General features: G+C 51.4%; 2 protein-coding genes across 5 annotated transcripts in view; one reads left to right on the forward strand and one right to left on the reverse strand.

Moving 5' to 3' along the window:
• Positions 1–3,163: 3,163 nt before the first annotated feature.
• On the reverse strand, positions 3,164–18,774 carry apom (apolipoprotein M). Its single transcript, XM_033016283.1, has 6 exons — positions 18,475–18,774; positions 12,754–12,902; positions 9,545–9,615; positions 7,570–7,680; positions 5,662–5,760; positions 3,164–3,384 (listed from the first exon to the last, which is right to left on the reverse strand). The coding sequence occupies exons 1-6, from the start codon at positions 18,586–18,588 to the stop codon at positions 3,365–3,367; spliced, it is 564 nt and encodes a 187-aa protein (XP_032872174.1). The 5' UTR covers positions 18,589–18,774; the 3' UTR covers positions 3,164–3,364.
• The window catches only part of bag6 (BAG cochaperone 6), a 57,826-nt gene continuing 44,854 nt past the window's right edge, over positions 12,023–24,994 (forward strand). The window contains exons 1-2 of one of the 4 annotated variants that reach the window (XM_033016279.1): positions 23,404–23,427; positions 23,509–23,528. The gene's annotated coding sequence lies outside the window, so the exon portion shown is untranslated. Of the gene's footprint in view, positions 12,035–23,403; positions 23,428–23,506; positions 23,533–24,994 lie in introns of those variants that run through there. The other 3 variants (XM_033016281.1, XM_033016278.1, XM_033016282.1) reach the window with 3 other exon arrangements.

The following is a 24,994-nucleotide window of genomic DNA, read 5'->3' on the forward strand; positions in this document are numbered from 1 at the left end:
GGGGTCTGGACACAGGGACACAGAGGGGGATCTGGACACAGGGACACAGGGACACAGAGGGGGATCTGGACACAGGGACACAGAGGGGGATCTGGACACAGGGACACAGAGGAGGATCTGGACACAGGGACACAGGGACACAGAGGAGGATCTGGACACAGGGACACAGAGGGGGATCTGGACACAGGGACACAGGGACACAGAGGGGGATCTGGACACAGGGACACAGAGGAGGATCTGGACACAGGGACACATAGGAGGATCTGGACACAGGGACACAGAGGGGGATCTGGACACAGAGGGGGATCTGGACACAGGGACACAGAGGAGGATCTGGACACAGGGACACAGAGGGGGATCTGGACACAGGGACACAGGGACACAGAGGGGGATCTGGACACAGGGACACAGAGGGGGATCTGGACACAGGGACACAGAGGGGGATCTGGACACAGGGACACAGAGGGGGATCTGGACATAGGGACATAGAGGGGGATCTGGACACAGGGACATAGGGGGGGATCTGGACACAGAGGGGGATCTGGACACGGACACAGAGGGGGATCTGGACACAGGGACACAGAGGGGGATCTGGACACAGGGACATAGAGGGGGATCTGGACACAGGGACATAGAGGGGGATCTGGACACAGAGGGGGATCTGGACACAGGGACACAGAGGGGGATCTGGACACAGGGACACAGAGGGGGATCTGGACACAGGGACACAGAGGAGGATCTGGACACAGACAGGGACACAGAGGGGGATCTGGACACAGGGACACAGAGGGGGATCTGGACACAGACAGGGACACAGACAGGGAGAGGAGCTGCCTCTGGACACCACCTACCCGCAGCGGCAACACACTCAATGTGTCTCACATCACACTGGGGTTGGGGAGAGGGAAGAGGAGAGAGGGAAGTAGAGAGGGGGAAAGGGAGAGGGGGAAGGGGAGAGAATGTTTTTTTTTTCCCCCGATTTTTTTTTGGTGATTTTTTCTTAGGGTGTCGCACCCAACGCACCCCCCCCCCCCCCACCTCCCTTCGAACGGCCATGGCTGGTCATAGCACCGAGCCTTGCGGTACCCCACTAGTCACTGCTGGTCCCGGCACCGAGCCTTGCTGTACCCCACTAGTCACCCCATTTTGTGTCTGTCCATTGTTCAGATTTAAAAAGATCACGAGACAAGCAAGTGGAATTAACACACTGTTTAATGAAAAATAAAAACCTTTTTGTCAAATTTGGTCACGGTTCTTTGAAGGCGCAGCCCACAGTCTGGGCTGATATTTGTATTGGCTACAGGGAGAGGCTTGGACAGACTTGGGAATATTGTCCCTCCAATGCTGGATGTTCAAGAGAGTCCTGATTGAAGTATATAAAATTCAGGGAGGCAAAACGATAGAATAAATGGCCTGTCCTATTTGGCTGTCATTTGCGCCCCATTTACGCGTTGTATGTAAATTAGGTTGATGCGTGGTGACGCGTGGGGATGCTCATGGAATCGTATGCGGTGGTGCACAGTATCGCGCGGCGCTACAGGATTTAGTACTGGAATAAAATCCTCGCTCGCCACCTGCGTGACGTTTTGCGTACGTATTGGATACGCACGCTGGCGCATTGGCGTCGTACGCTGGCATCCCGACGTCTCACGTGTATCGCGTCAACGTGCGCCAACGTCCTCGCGCCAACGTCCTGCCGCGCGCCGCGGGGTATTCTAATGACGTCACGCGAACCAGACGGCTGATGACGCGTGATTTGCGCGCGACGTCGCGCATCGCGACGCGTCGACCTATTTTACATATGACGCGCAAATGGCGACCACATGGGACAGGCCCGTAACTCAGCGGGACAGGCAGCATCTCTGCAGAGAAGGAATGGTTGACGTTTCGGGTCGAGACCCTAAACTGTGTTTTTGATTTTCTGTTTTTGGATTGAAATCTGTTTTTAATTTGTGTCTCTGTGATGTCTTTATTACTTGTTCTATTCCGATTATATGTTTTTATTCCGATTACTATATAAGGTGTCCTTGAGATGTCTGAAAGGCGCCCATTAAATAAAATGTATTATTATTATTATTATTAAATGCCAGACAGAATCTTTACCCAGGATAGCCAAATAAAATACTAAGGGGGCATAACTTTAAACGAGAGGGAGAAGTTTTTTTTTAATCATAGAGGGCATGGAACAGAAGGGGGGAGAAAGATTCCCCACCTACGCTGGATCTGTGACGTCGCCTATCCACGTCCTCCAGAGATGCTGCCTGACCCGCTGAGTTACTCCAGCACTTCGTGCTTTTCCCTTAACTAGGGGCCGGAGAGCCATAATCCCGCAGCATTTAAAAGGCATTTAGATGGGAAAGGTTTGAAGAAGTGACTCGATCCCAAAAACGCCGCCCGTTCCTTCTCTCCGGAGACGCTGCCTGTCCCGCTGAGTTGCTCCAGCACTCTGTGTCTCTCTAGGAGTTGGAGGGTTATGGGTCAAACGTGGGCCTGGTGATGATGGGTCACCTTGGTCAGCATGGGCTCGAGGGGCCGAAGGGCCTGTTTTGGTGCTGCATGCCTCTGCCTCTATGACTCCACCAGAGAACACACAGGTCGACTATTGGGGTCATTTGCTTTCGTTTAGTTTAGAGATACAGCGTGGAAACAGGCCCTTCAGCCCACCAGGTCCGTGCCGACCAGCGATCCCCGCACACTAATACTATCCCACACCCACTAGGGACAATTTTTACATTTACACCAAGCCAATTAACCGACAAACCTGCACGTCTCTGGAGCGTGGGAGGAAACCGAAGATCTCGGAGAAAAACCCACGCAGGTCACGGGGAGAACGTGCAAACTCCGTACAGACAGCACCCGTAGTCGGGATCGAACCCGGGTCTCCGGCACTGTGAGGCAGCAACTCTACCGCTGCGCCTCTGTGACGGGAATGTTGTCACGGCAAGCAAGGAAAGGTCGAAATAATGTCCGAAGACCTCTTGTTTAAGCAAATGACATAATCCATCCCTGACCCAAATGGCAGACTCTCGATTAGTGCGGGTGTCAGGGGTTATGGGGGAGAGGGCAGGGGAATGGGGTTAGGAGGGAGAGATAGATCAGCCGCGATTGAATGGCGGAGTGGACGAGATGGGCCGAATGGCCTGATTCTGCTCCTGAAGGGAAATTTGAATTTGCTCTTTTTTTTAATATATCTGTACCCGAATAAAAACAAACCTAAATTATTTGCCCAGTAAAACCTAATCACTAACGAATGGGAATGCTAACGAGCCTTTCACACCACAAGGGGCCGAGCATCGAGCGTGGATGAAGATGTTCGCTTGGGATGTCCTCGGGTGGTATTGTTGGCCGAGGTGGACCTAAGGCCTCAGGAAATCTCGCACGGAGCTGCGGGAAGAAAGGGGAAAAACAATCACTGTTTTGGAATAAAGCCGCAGTCACGGTGGTTCAGCGGTAGAGTTGCTGCCTTACAGCGAATGCAGCGCCGGAGACCCGGGTTCCATCCCGACTACGGGTGCTGTCTGTGCGGAGTTTGCACGCTCTCCCCAGGAAACCAAGTGGGTTTTCTCCGATATCTTTGGTTTCCTCCCGCACTCCAAAGACGTACAGGTTTGTAGGTTAATAGGTGTATGTGTAAATTGTCCCTAGTGTGTGTACGATAGTGTTAATGAGCGGGGATCGCTGGTCGGTGCGGACTCAAAGATACATAGGCATAGCGACAGAGGTACAGGAGTAGGCCATTCAGCCTTTCGAGCCAGTACCGCCATTCACTGTGATCATGGCTGATCATCCACAATCAGTACCCCGTTCCTGCCTTCTCCCCATATCCCCTGACTCCGCTATCTTTAAGAGCCCTATCTAGCTCTCTCTTGAAAGTATCCAGAGAACCGGCCTCCACCGCCCTCTGAGGCAGAGAATTCCACAGATTCACAACTCTCTGTGAGAAAAAGTGTTTCCTCGTCTCCGTTCTAAATAAGGCTTACCTCCTATTCTTAACCTGTGTGGCCCCTGGTTCTGGACTCCCCCAACATCGGGAACATGTTTCCTGCCTCTAGTGCGTCCAAACCCTTAATAATCTTACTAATAATCTGAAGAAGGGTTTCGGCCCGAAACGTCGCCTATTTCCTTCGCTCCATAGATGCTGCTGCACCCGCTGAGTTTCTCCAGCAATTTTGTGTACCTTAATAATCTTATATGTTTCAATAAGATTGCCTTTCATCCTTCTAAACTGCAGAGTATACAAGCCCAGCCGCTCCATTCTCTCAGCATATGACAGTCCCGCCATCCCGGGAATTAACCTTGTGAACCTACGCTGCACTCCCTCAATCAAAGATCTTTGTATGCGAGTGTGGAGCCGGAAGCAAAGACGGAAGCCGGTTACGGAAATGGGGCCGAAAATTACCCATGAATCTGCCCATGACCGTACTATGTCTTTTTCGTCAAGTGGTCTATCTTGCTCGCTATAGGATCTTTGCTCAATAGCAAGAATGTCCTTCCTCAAATTAGGGGACCAAAACTGCACACAATACTCCAGGTGTGGTCTCACTAGGGCCCTGTACAACTGCAGAAGGACCTCTTTGCTCCTGTACTCAACTCCTCTTGTTATGAAGTCCAACATGCCATTGGCTTTCTTCACTGCCTGCTGTACCTACATGCTTACATTTACATGTGAACTCCAGAGTCTACAAGCCAACCTGCTCCATTCTCTCAGCATATGACAGTCCCGCCATCCCGGGAATTAACCTGGTGAACCTACGCTGCACTCCCTCAATAGCAAGAATGTCCTTCCTCAAATTAGGGGACCAAAACTGCACACAATACTCCATATGTGTTCTCACTAGGGCCCAATCCTTTTATGGTTTTATATGTTTCAATGAGATCCCCCCCCTCTCCCCCTCATCCTTCAAAACTCCAGTGACTACAAGCCTAGTCTTTTCAATCTTTCCTCATATGACATAGAAACATAGAAAATAGGTGCAGGAGTAGGCCATTCGGCCCTTTGAGCCTGCACCGCCATTCAATATAATCATGGCTGATCATCCAACTCAGTATCCCATCCCTGCCTTCTCTCCATACCCCCTGATCCCTTCAGCCACAAGGGCCACATCTAACTCCCTCTTAAATATAGCCAATGAACTGTGGCCTCAACTACCTTCTGCGGCAGAGAATTCCACAGATTCACCACTCTCTGTGTGAAAATTTTTTTCCTCATCTCGGTCCTAAAAGATTTCCCCCTTATCCTTAAACTGTGACCCCTTGTTCTGGATTTCCCCAACATCGGGAACAATCTTCCTGCATCTAGCCTGTCCAACCCCTTAAGAATATTGTGAGTTTCTATAAGATCCCCCCTCAATCTTTTAAATTCTAGCGAGTACAAGCCGAGTCTATCCAGTCTTTCTTCATATGAAAGTCCTGACATCCCAGGAATACATCTGCAGAAGAACTTGCTTGGGGGATATGCAAAGATTTTGGGGGGTGGGGGAGAGAGAAGGGTTGTCGGTCCACCCCACGACAGAAGGGGGAGGAGTTGTACAGTTTGATAGCCACAGGGAAGAAGGATCTCCTGTGGCGTTCTGTGCTGCATCTTGGTGGAACCAGTCTGTTGCTGAAGGTGCTCCTCAGGTTGACCAGCGCGTCACGGAGGGGGGGCTAATATTGACTCACGCTGGGCTTGCTGCAGCACGAGGTGGGCTGTCAGGTCCAGGCAGTAGGCGCGATGTTCCACTTCCCTCCGCATGTCGTCGGTCAAAGACGGGGACCTCCCTGTGTCAGGAGAGGAGAGAGAGTGAGTGAGAAGAACTCAAACCCTGGCTTTACCGCCCCTGCCTATTGTCACCTGGCTCCACTTACAGCGGGGGGGGGAACAGGCCCTTCGGCCCACTGGGTCTGCGCTGACCAGCGATCGCCCGGCACACTCGCACTATCCTACACACACAACAGACAATAGACAATCGGTGCAGGAGGAGGCCATTCGGCCCTTCGAGCCAGCACCGCCATTCAATGTGATCATGGCTGCTCGTCCCCAATCAATAACCCGTGCCTGCCTTCTCCCCATATCCCCTGATTCCACTAACCTCTATCTAACTCTCTCTTAAATCCATCCAGTGATTTGCCCTCCACTGCCCTCTGCGGCAGGGAATTCCACAAATTCACAACTCTCTGGGCGAAAAAGTTTTTTCTCACCTCAGTCTTAAATGGCCTCCCGTTTATTCTAAGACTGTGGCCCCTGGTTCTGGACTCGCCCAACATTGGGAACATTTTTCCTGCATCTAGCTTGTCCAGTCCTTTTATGGTTTTATATGTTTCAATGAGATCCCCCCTCATCCTTCTAAACTCCAGTGAATACAAGCCTAGTCTTTTCAATCTTTCCTCATATGACATAGAAACATAGAAACATAGACATTAGGTGCAGGAGTAGGCCATTCGGCCCTTCGAGCCTGCACCGCCATTCAATATGATCATGGCTGATCATCCAACTCAGTATCCCGTACCTGCCTTCTCTCCATACCCCCTGATCCCATTAGCCACAAGGGCCACATCTAACTCCCTCTTAAATATAGCCAATGAACTGGCCTCAACTACCTTCTGCGGGAGAGAATTCCACAGGTTCACCACTCTCTGTGTGAAAAAAGTTTTCATCATCTCGGTCCTAAAAGATTTCCCTTTTATCCTTAAACTGTGACCCCTTGTTCTGAACTTCCCTAACATCGGGAACAATCTTCCTGCATCTAGCCTGTCCAACCCCTTAAGAATTGTGTAAGTTTCTATAAGATCCCCCCTCAATCTTCTAAATTCTAGCGAGTACAAACCGAGTCTATCCAGTCTTTCTTCATATATATATATGACATATATATATACAGCAATTCATTCTTCCCACGCAGTATTAAAGCATGGAATAGTCTTCACCCAACCATAGTTACCCAACCAGACGCAACAAAATTTAAGGTAGCTCTTCTTGGAGAAAAAAGAACCATTTTCCTGAAGTCCACCCTCCCCCACCTCCAGTTTAAATTCCATTTGGAATATTTTTGGAGGACCAAGAAACCAAGAACTGCAAGATGGCCTCTTTTCCCCTTCACCTTCAACCTATGTCCTTTGGTTTTACAGGGCCCTAGTGCGACCACACCTGGAGTATTGTGTGCAGTTTTGGTCCCCTAATTTGAGGAAGGACATTCTTGCTATTGAGGGAGTGCAGCGTAGGTTCACCAGGTTAATTCCCGGGATGGCGGGACTGTCATATACTGAGAGAATGGAGCGGCTGGGCTTGTATACTCTGGAGTTTTCCTGCATCTAGCTTGTCCAGTCCTTTTATAATTGTATATGTTTCTATAAGATCCCCCTCATCCTTCTAAACTCCAGTGAATACAAGCCTAGTCTTTTCAATCTTTCCTCATATGACAGTCCCACCATCCCAGGGATCAATCTGGTGAACCTACGCTGCACTGCCTCAATCACAAGGATGTCCTTCCTCAAATGAGGAGACCAAAACTGTACACAATACTCCAGATGTGGTCTCACCAGAGCCCTGTACAACTGCAGAACGACCTCTTTACTCCTATACTGAAATCTCACCGTAAAGCATCAACCTCTTGAATTTTTCCATTCCTTCATCCTGTATCTCCAGCAGCATAATGTAATCATTGCCATCCTTCACAAAGATCTCCGTCTTTTGGTCTGGACGTCCTTCGATGAAGTAGGAGAGAGAAGTAGTGTGTAAGATACAAGCCTCACCAACGAGTTGCACGGTGGGGTGGGAGGGGGGGGGGGGGGGGATAGCGTGTGACACAGGGTTGCCAACTGTCCCGTATTAGCCGGGACATCCCGTATATTGGGCTAAATTGCTTTCGCCCTTGTCCCGTATTTGACTGCTGCTACAGGAGGAGGAGGAGGAGGAGGAGGAGGAGGAGGAGGAGGAGGAGGAGGAGGAGGAGGAGGAGGAGGAGGGAGGAGGAGGAGGAGGAGGAGGAGGAGGAGGAGGAGGAGGAGGAGGAGGAGGAGGAGGAGGAGGAGGAGGAGGAGGAGGAGGAGGAGGAGGAGGAGGAGGAGGACGAGGACGGAGACAAGGAAACACTTTTTCACACAGAGAGTTGTGAATCTGTGGAATTCTCTGCCTCAGAGGGCGGTGGAGGCCGGTTCTCTGGATGCTTTCAAGAGAGAGCTAGATAGGGCTTAAAGATAGCGGAGTCAGGGGATATGGGGAGAAGGCAGGGACGGGGTACTGATTGTGGATGATCAGCCATGATCACCTTGAATGGTGGTGCTGGCTCGAAGGGCTGAATGGCCTACTCCTGCACCTACTGTCTATAGTCCTCACCTGGCAAACCAGGTGGGGGAGACGGTTTAGTCGCCGACTATCCAACCATGGAGCAGGTATGAACGAATGAATGAATAAGTTTATTGGCCAAGTATTCACATACAAGGAATTTGCCTTGGTGCTCCGCCCGTAAGTGACAACACGACATACAGTGACAGTTAGGAATGACACATAAAACATTAAACATTAATAATAAAACATTATCTGTGTGGAATGAGCTTCCAGTGAAGGTGGTGGAGGCAGGTTCGTTTTTATCATTTAAAAATAAATTGGATAGTTATATGGACGGGAAAGGAATGGAGGGTTATGGTCCGAGCGCAGGTATATGGGACTAGGGGAGAATACGTGTTCGGCACGGTCTAGAAGGGTCGAGATGGCCTGTTTCCATGCTGTAATTGTTATATGGTTATTATCGATTAAACATGTGAATTAAACAAAATACCAGAGCAAAAGGGGGCTACAGATTTTTGGTTATTGAGTAGAGCTACTACTCGTGGGATAAAAGCTGTTTTTATGTCTGGCTGTGGCAGCTTTGACTGTCCGGAGTCGCCTTCCAGGGGGAAGTGATTCAAAGAGTTTGTGGCCAGGGTGAGAGGGGTCAGAGATGATGATGATGATGATGATGGATGGGATTTATATAGCGCCTTTCTAATACTCAAGGCGCTTTACATCGCATTATTCATTCACTCCTCAGTCACACTCGGTGGTGGTAAGCTACTTCTGTAGACACAGCTGCCCTTTGGCAGACTGACGGAAGCGTGGCTGCCAATCTGCGCCTACGGCCCCTCCGACCACCACCAATCACTCACACACATTCACACACAGGCAAAGGTGGGTGAAGTGTCTTGCCCAAGGACACAACGACAGTATGCACTCCAAGCGGGATTCGAACCGGCTACCTTCCGGTTGCCAGCCGAACACTTAGCCCATTGTGCCATCTGTCGTCCCAATGATGTTGTCCCGCTCGCTTCCTGGCCCTTGCCGTGTACAGTTCGTCAATGGGGGGGCGGAAGGTTGCAGCCAAGGTTGCCTGACCACCTGACTCCAGGTCTGTAGGTATATTGGCTTGGTGTCTGTGTGAAATTGCCCCTAGTGTGTGTAGGATAGTGTTGGTGTGCGGGGATAGGCTGCCTGGTGCGGGCCGATGGGCCTGTTTCCGCGCTGTATCTCTAAAACAAAAAAATAAAATAAAACTAAATCTTTTGATTGGGGACGAGGGGTGGAGCTTCTCACCCTCCAGGACCATCTCCTCTGTCTTGTTGCTGATGTGGTAGGTCCACTGGCGCGGCATACAGTTCAGCGTACTGTGGGGGCCAAGGGCAGAACATGTTCCTGGTTAGTCATCACCAAAGACCCAACCTCCCACCTTCTCCCACCCCCCAAACGCTCACAGAGGGACCACAGCTGCAGGAGTAGGCCATTCGGCCCGTCGAGCCAACACCGCCGTTCACTGTGATCACGGCTGATCGTCCCCAATCAGTACCCCGTTCCTGCCTTCTCCCCATATCCCCCGACTCCACTATCACTCTGCCAGCATCATCAAGGATCCACACCATCCTGGCCACACACTCATCTCCCCGCTGCCTTCAGGTAGAAGGTACAGGAGCCTGAAATCTGCAACATCCAGGTTCAGGAATAGCTGCTTCCCCACAGCCATCAGGCTATTAAACACAACTTCAAACAATCTCTGAACTAGAACAGCCTATTGCACCATATATATATACACACATAAATAAACAGATAAACAGCCTATTCATCCATCCGGAAGTGGCGGAGCTGGTGAACGGCTGCGGCTCGCCTGCAGTCCGTTTGTTTTTACTTTTTTGTGTTGTTTTTTTCGTTTTGTCTAGCTAAGTTTTTGTTTTTTTTAGGTGGTGTTTATGTGTGTGGGGGGTGAAACGGGGCTTGCTGTCTCTCCCTTCGGGGGAATACGACTTTTTTGTCGTATCCCCCTTCTCTGCCTCCGTCTGCGCTGAGGCCTAATGGCGGAGCTGGCGACCTCGAGGCTCCGGAGGCAGAGCCTGTCAGGACTTGCCCTGGGCTCGCTCCCGTGAGGGCGGCCCGGCTCGGGGCTGGAACGGTGCTCCCGTGAGGGGCTGTGACGCTCCCGTGAGGGCGGCCCAGCCCGAGGGAGGAACGGCGCTCCCATCGGAGCGGCCCAGCCAGAGGGAGGAACGGCACTCCCGTCGGAGCGGCCCAGCCCGAGGGAGGAACGGCGCTCCCGTCGGAGCGGCCCAGCTCGAGGGTGGAACGGCACTCACGTGAGGGCGATCCGGCTAGGGGCTGGAACAGTGCTCCGGTGGCTGGGACGGCGTTCTGGTGGCGGTGACCTGAGTCCGGGGACCTGGACTGGAGGGCGGCAGCTTCGACCACCCCGGGCCGCGGTGTTTGAGCCGGCCCGTTTGTGGGGTTCGGTGAGCCGCGGGACTGTTTGTACCATCGCCCAGTGGGGAATCGCCTCAGCGCAGAGGGAGAAGAGGAGGGAAGAGACTGCAGCCCGAAGATGTTTGCCTCCACCACAGTGAGGAGGTGCTTGGAGGATACACTGTGGTGGATGTTAATTTGTGTTTATTGTCTGTTCTGTTGTCTATTATTGTATTATTGTATGTATGACTGCAGGCACGAAATTTCATTCAGACTGAAAGGTCTGAATGACAATAAAGGAAATTCAATATTACACTTTATCTGTTTATTCATGTGTGTATCTATATGGTCTATGGCATATGGACACACTGATCTGTTCTGTACACATGCCTACAATATTCTGTTGTGCTGAAGCAAAGCAAGAATTTCATTGTCCGATCTGGGACACATGGCAATAAACTCTTTTGACTTGACTCTTGTCTCTTAAAGAGCCCTATCTAGCTCTCTCTTGAAAGCATCCAGAGAACCGGCCTCCACCGCCCTCTGAGGCAGAGAATTCCACAGACTCACAACTCTCTGGGTGAAAAAGTGTTTCCTCGTCTCTGTTCTAAATGGCTTACTCCTTATTCTTAAACTGTGTGGCCCCTGGTTCTGGACTTCCACAACATCGGGAACATGTTTCCTGCCTCGAGCGTGTCCAAACCCTTAATAATCTTATATGTTTCAATAAGATAACCTCTCATCCTTCTAAATTCCAGAGTATACAAGCCCAGCCGCTCCATTCTATCAACATATGACAGTCCCGCCATCCCGGGAATTAACCTTGTAAACCTACGCTGCACTCCCTCAATAGCAAGAATGTCCTTCCTCAAATTAGGGGACCAAAACTGCACACAATACTCCAGGTGTGGTCTCACTAGGGCCCTGTACAACTGCAGAAGGACATCTTTGCTCCTATATTCGATTCCTCTTGTTATAAAGATCCTGTTACTGCTATCCAAACTTGCTGATTTGCAAAGATGAACTCCCACCCCTCTCCCAATCCTTTCACTGAACCTGGGGTCATCCCCCAAGCGTGGAACCTAGAGCATCTCACATCTCCAACACTAAATCCAGAACCATCTCATAATCCCAAACAATTGAACCCAGGTTCATTCTTGCTATTGGGGGAGCCCAGCGTAGGTTAATTCCCGGGATGGCGGGACTGTCATATGCTGAGAGAATGGAGCGGCTGGGCTTGTACACTCTGGAGTTTAGAAGGATGAGAGGGATTCTTATTGAAACATATAAGATTGTTAAAGATTTGGACACGCTAGAGGGGAGAGGGTTGGGGAGGGAGGGGAGGGGGAGGAGGAGGGGGTTGGAGGGGGAGAGGGAGGGGATTGGAAGGGAAGGGGGTTGGAGGGGATGGGGCTGTGGAGGTAGGGGGTTGGAGTGGACCACGATTAAAGGATGCAGGGGTGGCGAGTGCAGGGTTCCCGGATGCAGGGGTCGCAGGTGCAGAGGTCACGGGTGCAGGGGTCGTGGGTGAAGTGATCGCGGGTGCAGGGGTCACGGGTGCAGGGGTGGCGAGTGCAGGGGTCACGGGTGCAGGGGTCATGGGTGCAGGGGTCACGGGTGCAGGGGTCGTGGGTGAAGTGATCGCGGGTGCAGGGGTCACGGGTGCAGGGGTGGCGAGTGCAGGGATCACGGGTGCAGGGGTCATGGGTCATGGGTGCAGGGTTGGCGGGTGCAGGGGTCGCGGGTGCAGGGGTCATGGGTGCAGAGGTCGTGGGTAAAGTGGTCGCGGGTGCAGGGGTCGCGGGTGCAGGGGTCACGGGTGCAGAGGTCGTGGGTAAAGTGGTCGCGGGTGCAGTGGTCACGGGTGCAGGGGTCGCGGGTGCAGGGGTGGCGAGTGCAGGGGTCACGGGTGCAGAGGTCGTGGGTGAAGTGGTCGCGAGTGCAGGGGTGGCGGGTGCAGGGGTCGCGGGTGCAGGGGTCACGGGTGCAGGTGTCACGGGTGCAGGGGTCACGGGTGCAGGGGTCCAGGGTCGGCGGGGCCCACGTTCCGCGGGGCCCGATGTCGGTGAGGCACTCACTCGCTGAGTCGAAACTCTCCCCGTAGCAGAAGCTTCCCCTTGTCCTGCATCGGGGTCAGGAGGAAGATGGCGCTGTCCACGGCACCAAACTTGAGCAAGGAGCTCTCCGAATCGGCCGCCATCATTATGAAGTACCACTTGCCAGAATACTGCAGGGGGGAAGAGACACAGAAACATGGAAACATGGAAAACAGGGCCATTCAGCCCATCGAGCCAGCACCGCCATCCAATGTGATCACGGCTGATCAGTACCCCGTTCCTGCCTTCTCCCCATATCCCTTGATTCCGTTTTCCCAAAGAGATAGACTATGTATTTTTTTTGTTCTATTTTGTGTATAAAATCCATGAGGGGAATAGATCGGGGTCGGCCATTTAGGACTGAGACGTGGGAAAACCTTTTCACCCAGAGAGTTGCGAATCTGTGGAATTCTCCGCCACAGAAGGCAGTGGAGGCCGATTCATCTCTTGATGTAATCTCTTCACATTCCAAATGGCGCCTGACCAGTGCCGTTTTGAGTCTCAGCATTTCATCCCGCGAATGCAAGCCCTCTCGACAGAGGGCGGCCAAGGGTGGCGCAGCGGCAGAGTTGCTGCCTTGCGTGCCGGGGACCCCGGGGTTTCCGATCCCGACTGTGCGGAGTTCCCCAGTGACCTGCGTGGGTTTTCTCCGAGACCTTCAGTTTCCTCCCACACTCCAAACACGCGCAGGTGCGTTTAGTGCGTATAGTCCCTAGTGGGTGTAGGGTAGCGTTAATGTGCAGGGATCGTTGGTCGGCCCGGATCCGTTGGGCCGAATGGCCTGTTTCCTGTGCTGTCACTTTTAACAAAACTAAGCTAAATGCTACTATTGCGTTTGTTTTAGTTACTACCGATTCAAGATTCAAGAGACTTTATTGTCATGTGTCCCAGATAGGACAATTAAATTCTTGCTTTGCTTCAGCACAACAGAATATTGTAAGCATAAATAAATACAGAACAGATCAGTGTGTCCATATACCATTGAATATATATATATACACACATAAATGTGCAATGGGCTATTAATGATCAGAGTTTTGTTTAAGGAGTTTAATAGCCTGATGGCTGTGGGGAAGTAGCTATTCCTGAACCTGGATGTTGCAGATTTCAGGCTCCTGTACCTTCTACCTGAAGGTAGCAGGGAGATGAGTGGGTGGCCAGGATGGTGTGGGTCCTTGATGATGCTGCCAGCCTTTTTGAGGCAGCAACTGCGATAGATCCCCTCGATGGTGGGGAGGTCAGAGCCGATGATGGACTGGGCAGTGTTTACGACTTCTTGTAGCCTTTTCCGCTCCTGGGCGCTCAAGTGTTGCCGAACCAAGCCACGATGCAACCGGTCAGCATGCTCTCTACTGTGTACCTGTAGAAGTTCGAGAGAGTCCTCCTTGACAAGCCGACTCTCCGTAATCTTCTCAGGAAGTAGAGGCGCTGATGTGCTCTCTTTATAATTGCATCAGTGTGCTGGGACCAGGAGAGATCTTCAGAGATGTGCACGCCCAGGAATTTGAAGCTCTTGACCCTCTCCACCATCGACCCGTTGATATAAACGGGACTGTGGGTCCCCATCCTACCCCTTCCGAATTCCACAATCAGTTTCTTAGTTTTGCTGGTGGTTCGACTTGCAGATGAACTTTTTGGGAATTCTGCATGTTTTCTTTTGAAGCGGGCTGTGTTTACCTGCAGTGTTTATGTGTAAGCCATTGAATCTCTTACCGTAATCAGTAGCTCACTCTGACCTGTCATGTACACAGCTAAAGACCTTGGGACAGATGCCTGATGTTAGGTAACGTGATATCACAGCCTGAGAGGCTGTGCATCAGCTGATATAACCAAATCTAAACCCCCTCTGCTTTCTGTGTGGGAAAGAACTGCAGATGCTAGTTTAAATCAAAGTTAGACACAAAATGTGATCATGGCTGATCATCCACAATCAGTACCCCGTTCCTGCCTTCTCCCCATATCCCCTGACTCCACTATCTTTAGGAGCCCTATCTAGCTCTCTCTTGAATTATCTGCCTCCACCGCCCTCTGAGGCAGAGAATTCCACAGACTCACAACTCTCTGGGTGAAAAAGTGTTTCTTCGTCTCCGTTCTAAATGGCTTACCCCTTATTCTTAAACTGTGTGTGTGGCCCCTGGTTCTGGACTCCCCCAACATCGGGAACATGTTTCTTGCCTCTAGCGTGTCCAAACCCTTAATAATCTTAGGTACACAAAAATGCTGGAGAAACTCAGCGGGTGCAGCAGCATCTATGGAGTGAAGGAAATAGGCAACGTTTCGGGCCGAAACCCTTCTTCAGACTGATAGGGGGTGGGGGGGGGGGAGCAGGAAGGAAAAAGGGAGGATGAGGAGCTCGAGGGTGGGGTGATCTTATATGTTTCAATAAGATCTTATATGTTTCAATAAGATCTTATATGTTTCAATAAGATCCCCTCTCATCTTTCTAAACTCCAGAGTACAAGCCCAGCCGCTCCATTCTCTCAGCATATGACAGTTCCGCCATCCCGGGAATTAACCTTGTAAACCTGCACTGCACTCCCTCAATAGCAAGAATGTCCTTCCTCAAATTAGAGGACCAAAACTGCTGACAATACTCCAGGTGTGGTCTCACTAGGGCCCTATACAACTGCAGAAGGTCCTCTTTGCTCCTATACTCAACTCCTCTTGTTATAAAGGCCAACATGCCATTTGCTTTCTTCACTGCCTGCTGTACCTGCATGCTTACTTTCAGTGACTGATGAACAAGGACCCCCAGATCCCATTGTACTTCCTCTTTTCCCAATTTGACACCATTTAGATAGTAATCTGCCTTCCTGTTTTTGTAATCTGCCTTCATGAGTACCCATCCAGAGTAGGGGAGTGAAGAACCAGGTTTAAGATGAGGTGGGGGAGATTGAATACGAACCTGAGGGGCAACGTTTGTACACAAAGGGTGGTATGTATACGAGACGGGCTGCTGAAGAAGGGTCTCGACCCGAAACTTATAGTCACAGTTTAGTGTATTGTCACGTGTACCTCGGTACAGTGAAAAGCTTTTGTTGTTTGCTAACCAGTCAGCGGTAAGACAACACATGATTACAATCGAGCCATTTACAGTGTACAGATACATGATAAGGGCAAGGTGCCCTTTATGGTCCAATAGGCCATTTAGTGCAAGGTAAAGCCAGCAAAGTCCGATTGAGGATAGTCAGAGGGCCACCAGTGCAGTTCAGGACTGCTCTGCAGGTGTGTTCAGTAAACGACACCTATTCCTTTGCTCCAGAGATGCTGCATGACCCGCTGGGTTACTCCAGCGTTTTGTGTCTATATATCGCCGGGGGAGGTAGTTGAGGCAGGCACCTTCACAACGTTTAAAAAACATTTCTACAAGGAGATGGATAACATAGAAACATAGACAATAGGTGCAGGAGTAGGCCATTCGGCCCTTCGAGCCAGCACCGCCATTCAATATGAACATGGCTGATCATGCTCAACCCTGTTCCTGCATTCTCCCCATATCCCTTGATTCCGTTAGCGTTGAGAGATAAATAGACAATAGGTGCAGGAGTAGGCCATTCGGCCCTTCGAGCCAGTACCACCATTCAATGTGATCATATAACCATATAACCATATAACAATTACAGCACGGAAACAGGCCATCTCGACCCTTCTAGTCCGTGCCGAACACATAATCTCCCCTAGTCCCATATACCTGCGCTCAGACCATAACCCTCCATTCCTTTCCCGTCCATATAACTATCCAATTTATTTTTAAATGATAAAAACGAACCTGCCTCCACCACCTTCACTGGAAGCTCATTCCACACAGCTACCACTCTCTGAGTAAAGAAGTTCCCCCTCATGTTACCCCTAAACTTCAGTCCCTTAATTCTCAAGTCATGTCCCCTTGTTTGAATCTTCCCTACTCTCAGTGGGAAAAGCTTCTCCACGTCAACTCTGTCTATCCCTCTCATCATTTTAAAGACCTCTATCAAGTCCCCCCTTAACCTTCTGCGCTCCAAAGAATAAAGCCCTAACTTGTTCAACCTTTCTCTGTAACTTAGTTGCTGAAACCCAGGCAACATTCTAGTAAATCTCCTCTGTACTCTCTCTATTTTGTTGACATCCTTCCTATAATTAGGCGACCAAAATTGTACCCCATACTCCAGAATTGGTCTCACCAATGCCTTGTACAATTTTAACATTACATCCCAACTTCTATACTCAATGCTCTGATTTATAAAGGCCAGCACACCAAAAGCTTTCTTTACCACCCTATCTACATGAGATTCCACTTTCAGGGAACTGTGCACAGTTATTCCCAGATCCCTCTGTTCACCTACATTCTTCAATTCCCTACCATTTACCATGTACGTCCTATGGTAAATGGTAGGGAATTGAAGAATGTAGGTTGATCATCCCCAATCAGTACACCCATTCCTTCTCTCCGTCGATGCTGCCTCACCCGCTGAGTTACTCCTGCTTTCTTGTGCCTACCTTCGTTTTTATCCAGCGTCTGCAGTTCGTTCTTAAGCCCCTGTCCCACTTTCCCGAGTTGCTCAAGAATTCTCCTGGGTTTGCCATTTGATTCAAACTCGGAGATGCGAGCCGTAGGTGCTCGGGGCTATTTGTTTTACTCCTGGACATTTTGCAACAGGCTTAAAAAACGTCCCGACTTACCTGATGCCCCAAGTACCTACGGCTGGCATTACGAGCCGCTGCGAAATATCTACGGCCTCCTACCGACTCGCTACGGGCTCCTACGGACATTCTCCGAGGTTGAATCAAGGGGAAAACTCGGGAGAATTCGTGAGGAATGACCCTGTCCCACGGTACGAGTTCATTCCAAGAGCTCTCCCGAGTTTAAAAAACAATCAAACCCGTGGTAAGCGCGGAGAATGAACGTAGCGGGTACGTCGGAGCTCGGGGACGTCTCTCAGCGGCTCGTAACGCTAACGGCAGGTACTCGGGAAGACTCGCTAACGGCAGGTAAGCACGGGAAGACTCGTGAAGATTTTTCAACGTTGAAAAATGTCCACGAGAGCCCGGAGTACCGACGAGCGGCCATTACCGTAAATCTCCGAGTTCGAATCAGGGTAAACTCGGGAGAGCTCTTGGAATAGAAACATAGAAAATAGGTGCAGGAGTAGAGGCCATTCGGCCCTTCGAGCCTGCACCGCCATTCAATATGATCATGGCTGATCATCCAACTCAGTATCCTGTACCTGCCTTCTCTCCATACCCCCTGATCCCTTTAGTCACAAGGGCCACATCTAACTCCCTCTTAAATATAGCCAATGAACTGTGGCCTCAACTACCTTCTGTGGCAGAGAATTCCACAGATTCACCACTCTCTGTGTAAAAAATGTTTTCCTCATCTCGGTCCTAAAAGACTTCCCCCTTATCCTTAAACTGTGACCCCTTGTTCTGGACTTCCCCAACATCGGGAACAATCTTCCCGCATCTAGCCTGTCCAACCCCTTAAGAATGTTGTAAGTTTCTATAAGATCCCCCCTCAATCTTCTAAATTCTAGCGAGTACAAGCCGAGTCTTTCTTCATATGAATGTCCTGACATCCCAGGAATCAGTCTGGTGAACCTTCTCTGTACTCCCTCTATGGCAAGAATGTCGTTCCTCAGATTAGGAGACCAATGAACTCGTACCGTGGGACAGGGCCATAGCTCGGGGGAGAGTGGGTCAGGGGCCTGAACACATCTTTCTCACCTGGGTCTTGTTGAGGCTTCCTGCCATCACCTTGTCATTGTACTCGCAGTACCAGAGTGCCTGCATTGTTAGCCCGAAGACGTAAACCATCCACGACCAGATACTTTGGTACATCGTCGCAAGACCTTCGGGGGTGGGGGTGGGGGGAAACAAATCGCACTCTAAGCAGCCCCAGGAAACTCGGTGCCAATCCCAGCCTGTGTGGGGGAACGACAGCAACTGTTCCAAACTGAGAGCGTCTGTTGGGTAACCCACACTGCAATCATTTACTGCAATGTTTCCCAACGAGAGCGAACCTTGGAATGAGTGGGCTGAGGCAGAGCCTAAATATTTTCCAGGGCACAAAGAGAAAACCTGCCCAAGAAGCGTTCCCCATTTCCCACTGAATGTCCTTCAGACGTCACGTACTGTTCTTGGACACAGATAAAGAGAAGAACACAGCTCCCATTTCTTGCAACTAATGTAATTAGTCAATAGACAATCGGTGCAGGAGGAGGCAATTCGGCCCTTCGAGCCAGCACCGCCAACCAATGCGATCGTGGCTGATCATCCCCAATCAGTACCCCGTTCCTGCCTTCTCCCCATATCCCCTGACTCCGCTGTCTTTAAGAGCCCTATCTAGCTCTCTCTTGAAAGTATCCAGATAACACCGCCCTCTGAGGCAGAGAATTCCACAGACTCACAACTCTGTGAGAAAAAGTGTTTCCTCATCTCCGTTCTCAATGGCCGACCCCTTATTCTTTAACTGTGTGGCCCCTGGTTCTGGACTCCCCCAACATTGGGAACATATTTCCTGCCTCTAGCGTGTCCAAACCCTTAATAATCTTATTTATTTCAATAACAGTATAATGCAGTATAATGTGGATAAATGTGAGGTTATCCACTTTGGTGGCAAAAACAGGAAAGTAGATTATTATCTGAATGGTGGCCGATTAGGAAAGGGGGAGATGCAGCGAGACCTGGGTGTCATGGTACACCAGTCATTAAAAGTAGGCATGCAGGTGCAACAGGCCGTGAAGAAGGCGAATGGTATGTTAGCATTCATAGCAAAAGGATTTGAGTATAGGAACAGGGAGGTTCTACTGCAGTTGTACAGGGTCTTGGTGAGACCACACCTGGAGTATTGCGTACAGTTTTGGTCTCCTAATCTGAGGAAAGACATTCTTGCCATAGAGGGAGTACAGAGAAGGTTCACCAGACTGATTCCTGGGATGTCAGGACTTTCATATGAAGAAAGACTGGATAGACTCGGTTTGTACTCGCTAGAATTTAGAAGATTGAGGGGGGATCTTATGGAAACTTACAAAATTCTTAAGGGGTTGGACAGGCTAGATGCAGGAAGATTGTTCCCGATGTTGGGGAAGTCCAGAACAAGGGGTCACAGTTTAAGGATAAGGGGGAAATCTTTTAGGACCGAGATGAGGAAAACATTTTTCACACAGAGAGTGGTGAATCTCCGGAATTCTCTGCCGCAGAAGGTAGTTGAGGCCAGTTCATTGGCTATATTTAAGAGGGAGTTAGATGTGGCCATTGTGGCTAAAGGGATCGGGGGTATGGAGAGAAGGCAGGTACAGGATACTGAGTTGGATGATCAGCCATGATCATATTGAATGGCGGTGCAGGCTCGAAGGGCCGAATGGCCTACTCCTGCACCTATTTTCTATGTTTCTAAGAAACCCTCTCATCCTTCTAAACTCCAGAGTGTACAAGCCCAGGTGCAGGAGGCGGCCATTCGTCCCTTCGAGCCAGCATCGCCATTCAATGTGATCATAGAAACATAGAAAATAGGTGCAGGTGGAGGCCATTTCGTCCTTCGAGCCAGCAGCGCCATTCATTGTGATCGTCCCCAATCAATAACCCGTGCCTGCCTTCTACCCATATCCCTTGATACCACTAGCCCCTGGAGCTCTATCTAACTCTCTCTTAAATCCATCCAGTGATTTGGCCTCCACTGTCCTCTGTGGCAGAGAATTCCACAAATTCACAACTCTCTGGGTGAAAATGTTTTTTGTCACCTCAGTCTAAAATGGCCTCCCATTTATTCTAAGACTGTGGCCCCTGGTTCTGGACTCGCCCAACATCGGGAACATGTTTCCTGCCTCTAGCGTGTCCAATCCCTTAATAATCTTACATGTTTCTATGGGATATCCTTTCATCCTTCTAAACTCCAGAGTGTACAAGCCCAGCCGCTCCATTCTCTCAGCATATGACAGTCCCGCCATCCTGGGAATTAAACTGGTGAACCTACGCTGCACTCCCTCACTAGCAAGAATGTCCTTCCTCAAATTAGGGGACCAAAACTGCACACAATACTCCAGGTGTGGTCTCACTAGGGCCCTGTACAACTGCAGAAGGACCACTTTGCTCCTATACTCAACTCCTCTTGTTATGAAGGCCAACACGCCATTCGCTTTCTTCACTGCCTGCTGAACCTGCATGCTTAGGATAGAAGGGTTTCGACAAGTCCTTCTCTCCATGGACTCTGCCAAGTCGGAAGGAACTGCAGAAGCTGGTTTAAACCAAAGATAGGCACAAACTGCTGGAGTAACTCAGTGTGTGCCTGTACTGGATGTACTTGTCGTCCCCACTACTTTTTTACTTACTTATTTACTTTCTTTCTTTCTGTCTGTCTGTCTCTCTTTCTCTATCTCTCTCTCTCTCTCTGTCTCTCTCCCCCACACAATCTCACTCACTCTCTTTCCCCTTCCCTCTCTCTCTCCCACACAATCTCACTCTCTCTCTCTCTCTCTTTCCCCTTCCCTCACTCTCTCTCTCCACTCTCCCTCTCTCTCCACTCTGTGTGTGTGTGTGCCTGTACTGGATGTACTTGTTGTCTTGTTGTCCCCACTACTCTCTCTCACTCTCTCTCTCTTTCCCCTTCCCTCTCTCTCTCCACTCTCCCTTTCCTCACTCTCTCTCCACTCTCCGTGTCTGTGTGGGTGTGCCTGTACTGAATATTCTTGTTGTCCTCACTACTATCTCTCCCTCTCTCTGTCTGTCTCTCTCTCTCTCTCTCTGTCTTTCCCCTTCCCTCTCTCTCTCCCACACAATATCTCACTCTCTCTTTCCCCTTCCCTCTCTCTCTCTCTCTCTCTCTCTCTCCCTCTCTCTCCACTCTGTGTGTGTGTGTGTGTGCCTGTACTGGATGTACTTGTTGTCCCCACTACTCTCTCTCTCTCTCTCTCTCACACACTCTCTCTGTCTCTCTCCCCCACACACAATCTCACTCACTCTCTCTCTCTTTCCCCTTCTCTCTCTCGACTCTCCCTTTCCTCACTCTCTCTCCACTCTCTGTGTGTGTGTGTGCCTGTACTGGATGTTCTTGTTGTCCTCACTACTCTCTCTCCCTCTCTCTCTGTGTCTCTCTCTCTCTGTGTCTCTCTCTCTCCCCTTCCCTCTCTCTCTCCCACACAATCTCACTCACTATCTCTTTCTCTCTCTCTCTCCTTCCCTCACTCTCTCTCTCCACTCTCCCTCTCTCTCCACTCTGTGTGTGTGTGTGCCTGTACTGGATGTACTTGTTGTCTTGTTGTCCCCACTACTCTCTCTCCCTCTCTCTTTCCCCTTCCCTCTCTCTCTCTTTCTCCACTCTCCCTTTCCTCACTCTCTCTCCACTCTCTGTGTCTCTGTGTGTGTGCCTGTACTGGATGTACTTGTTGTCCTCACTACTCTCTCTCCCTCTCTCTGTCTCTCTTTCCCCTTCCCTCTCTCTCTCCCACACAATCTCACTCACTATCTCTCCCTCTCTCTTTCCCCTTCCCTCTCTCTCTCTCTCTCTCCACTCTCCCTTTCCTCACTCTCCCTCCACTCTCTGTGTCTGTGTGTGTGTGTGTACTGGATGTTCTTGTTGTCCCCACTACTCTCTCTTTCCCCTTCCCTCTCTCTCATAGAAACATAGAAATTAGGTGCAGGAGTAGGCCATTCGGCCCTTCGAGCCTGCACCGCCATTCAATATGATCATGGCTGATCATCCAACTCAGTATCCCGTACCTGCCTTCTCTCCATACCCTCTGATCCCTTTAGCCACAAGGGCCACATCTAACTCCCTCTTAAATATAGCTAATGAACTGGCCTCAACTACCTTCTGTGGCAGAGAGTTCCAGAGATTCACCACTCTCTGTGTAAAAAAAGTTCTTCTCATCTCGGTTTTAAAAGATTTCCCCCTTATCCTTAAACTGTGACCCCTTGTCCTGGACTTCCCCAACATCGGGAACAATCTTCCTGCATCTAGCCTGTCCAACTCCTCTCTGTCTCTCTCTCTCTCTCCCTTTCCCACTCTACTTCCTCACCTCTCTCTCCACTCTCTGTGTGTGTGTGTGTGCCTGTACTGGATGTACTTGTTGTCTTGTTGTCCCCACTACCCTCTCTCTCTCTGTCTCTTTCCCCCTCTCTCTGTATCTCTGTGTGTGTGTGTGGGCGCAGGCAGGGAGCGGGGCAGCCGCCGTCTCCGGGCAGCGCGGGGTCCTGCGATGGGGGCGCGGAGGCCGAATGTTGGCCGCTGCGCCGCAATGCGCAGGCGCGGGGTGGTGGTGGTGGGGGCGGCGGGGGGGGGAGGAGGCAAGGCGCGGGGTGAGAGGGGGGCGGGGGGGGGAGGGGAGGCGGCTGAGATGATCTCTGGGAGGCAGTGCGCAGGCGCGTGGTGGAGGAGGAGGAGGAGGAGGAGGAGGGAGGCAGTGCGCAGGCAGTGAAGGGGGGACGCAGTGCGCAGGCGCGGGGGGAGGGAGGGCCGAGGCGAGGGCAGCAGTGCGCAGGCGCGGGGTGGCGAGGAGGAGGGATGCAGTGCGCAGGCGCGAGGAGGGGTTGGCGAGGGGGGACGACGCAGTGCGCAGGCGCGGCGGCAGGGGAGGAGGAGGAGCGGCTCGGCCTCGGCTCCAGGCGGCGGCGAGAGGGAGACAGAGAGAGAGACGCACACACACACACAGGGAGAGGGAGGGAGGAGACGGAGAGGAGGAGGAGGAGGAGAAGAAGGAAAAGACCGAGAAGGAAGGCGAGCGGACGGAGACGTAGAGGGAGCGGAGAGAGGGAGAGACGCAGAGGGTGAGAGAGGGCCGCGGGTGGGTGAGTGTGCGCATGCGCGCCCGGGTAGAGGGGGAGGGGATGTGTTGGGTACAGGGTGGAGTAGGTATAGGGTTGAGGGAATGGTGGAGTGGGAGAAGTGGAGGGGGTATGGGGGGGAGGGAGGGGAGGGGATGTGGTGGTGGTTGATGGGGTGGTGGAGGGGGATGGGGTGGTGGAGGAGGTGAGGGAGGAGGACGAGGTGGAGGGGAGGGGATGATGAGTGAGGGGAGGAGGGATGGGTTGGAGAGGGTGATGGGTGGGGAAGAGGGATGGGGAGGGTTTGGGGAGGGGGAGTAGGTTTAGGGGAGACGGAATGGTGTAGTGGGAGGTGGAGAGGGGTTGGGGGGAGATGCTGGAGAGGGCGATGGGGATGGGGTGGGGGGGGATGGGGTGGTGGAGGAGGTGGGGGATGTGGGGAGCGTGGAGGTGGAGGGAGGAGGACGAGGTGGGGGGGGGGAAGGGGATGCGGGGGGGTGATGAGTGGCGGGAGGAGGGATGGGAAAGAGAAATGGGGTGATGGGTGGGGGAGATGGGGTGGAGAGGGGTGGGTGGTGGGGGAGAGGAGGGGCGAGTAGGTTTAGGGGAGGTGGAGGGGGAGTGGGGGAGAGGGATATAGGAGGATAGGGGTTGGAGGAGGGGAGGGAGAGGAGAGGGTGGAGAAGATAGAAGGGTGAAGAAGATAAAGGGGGAGACGAGAGGGGAGGAGAACAGAAGGGGAGGGGGAGAGGAGAGGGGAGGAGAACAGAAGGGGAGGGGGAGAGGAGAGGGGAGAGGGGTGGAGAAGATGGAGGAGATAGAAGGGAGAGGTGTGTGGGTTGGAGAAGGTAGAGGGGAGGATTAGGGTTGGGGGGAGAGGGGGAATGGTGCTGCGCTAAAGAGGGGTGTGAGTGTTATTCAAGGTGGTGACTTGGGTATGGTGATAAATGCAAGAGCTTTGCACTGGGGTTTGTGCTGTGATAATGGACATCTCCCAGGCATCTTGGTAGTGGTCGGCTGCTGTGGCAGCTATGGATGGCGGGGGAAGAACCGTGTAATTGTCTGGGTAGCCGGGGTCCTTGCTGGTTTTCTGATCTTAGGTCTGCCTTTGACAAGCCGATCATTTTTTTGAACCCCTCCAGTTTTGTGAGACCAGAGGTTTCCCTGTGAATGCTCAGCACTACCTATCCACCCAACTCCCTCGCCCCTGATTCCAAGTCTGAAGAAGGGTCTTGACCCGAAAATCCCTTTCCCCTGACTCTCAGTCTGAAGAAGTGTCGCGACCCGAAACGTAACGTAATCCTTTTCTCCAGAGATGCTGCCTGACCCGTTGAGTCACTCCTGCTTTTTGTGTCTATCTTCGGTTTAAACCAGCATCTGCAGTTCCTTCCTGCACATCCTTGTCCAGACCCACTTGTGGCAGATATTGTGGGCTATTGTTTTTGTTGTCCTTAAAAATCACCTTGGCACCCGTTTGAAGAAGAGT

The sequence above is a fragment of the Amblyraja radiata genome, unplaced genomic scaffold (assembly GCF_010909765.2).
Source record: "Amblyraja radiata isolate CabotCenter1 unplaced genomic scaffold, sAmbRad1.1.pri S36, whole genome shotgun sequence".
In the NCBI taxonomy this organism is placed as follows: domain Eukaryota; kingdom Metazoa; phylum Chordata; class Chondrichthyes; order Rajiformes; family Rajidae; genus Amblyraja; species Amblyraja radiata.

Bases quoted from the DNA above. Each gene is read 5' to 3' on its own strand.
- apom (XM_033016283.1), bottom strand. From the start codon at position 18,588: ATGTACCAAAGTATCTGGTCGTGGATGGTTTACGTCTTCGGGCTAACA. The intron at 12,903-18,474 runs GTGAGAAAGATG...TCCCCCCTGCAG, and splicing joins GAAGCCTCAACAAGACCCAG to TATTCTGGCAAGTGGTACTT. The intron at 9,616-12,753 runs GTGAGTGCCTCA...TGGCCCCCACAG, and splicing joins GGAGAGTTTCGACTCAGCGA to TACGCTGAACTGTATGCCGC.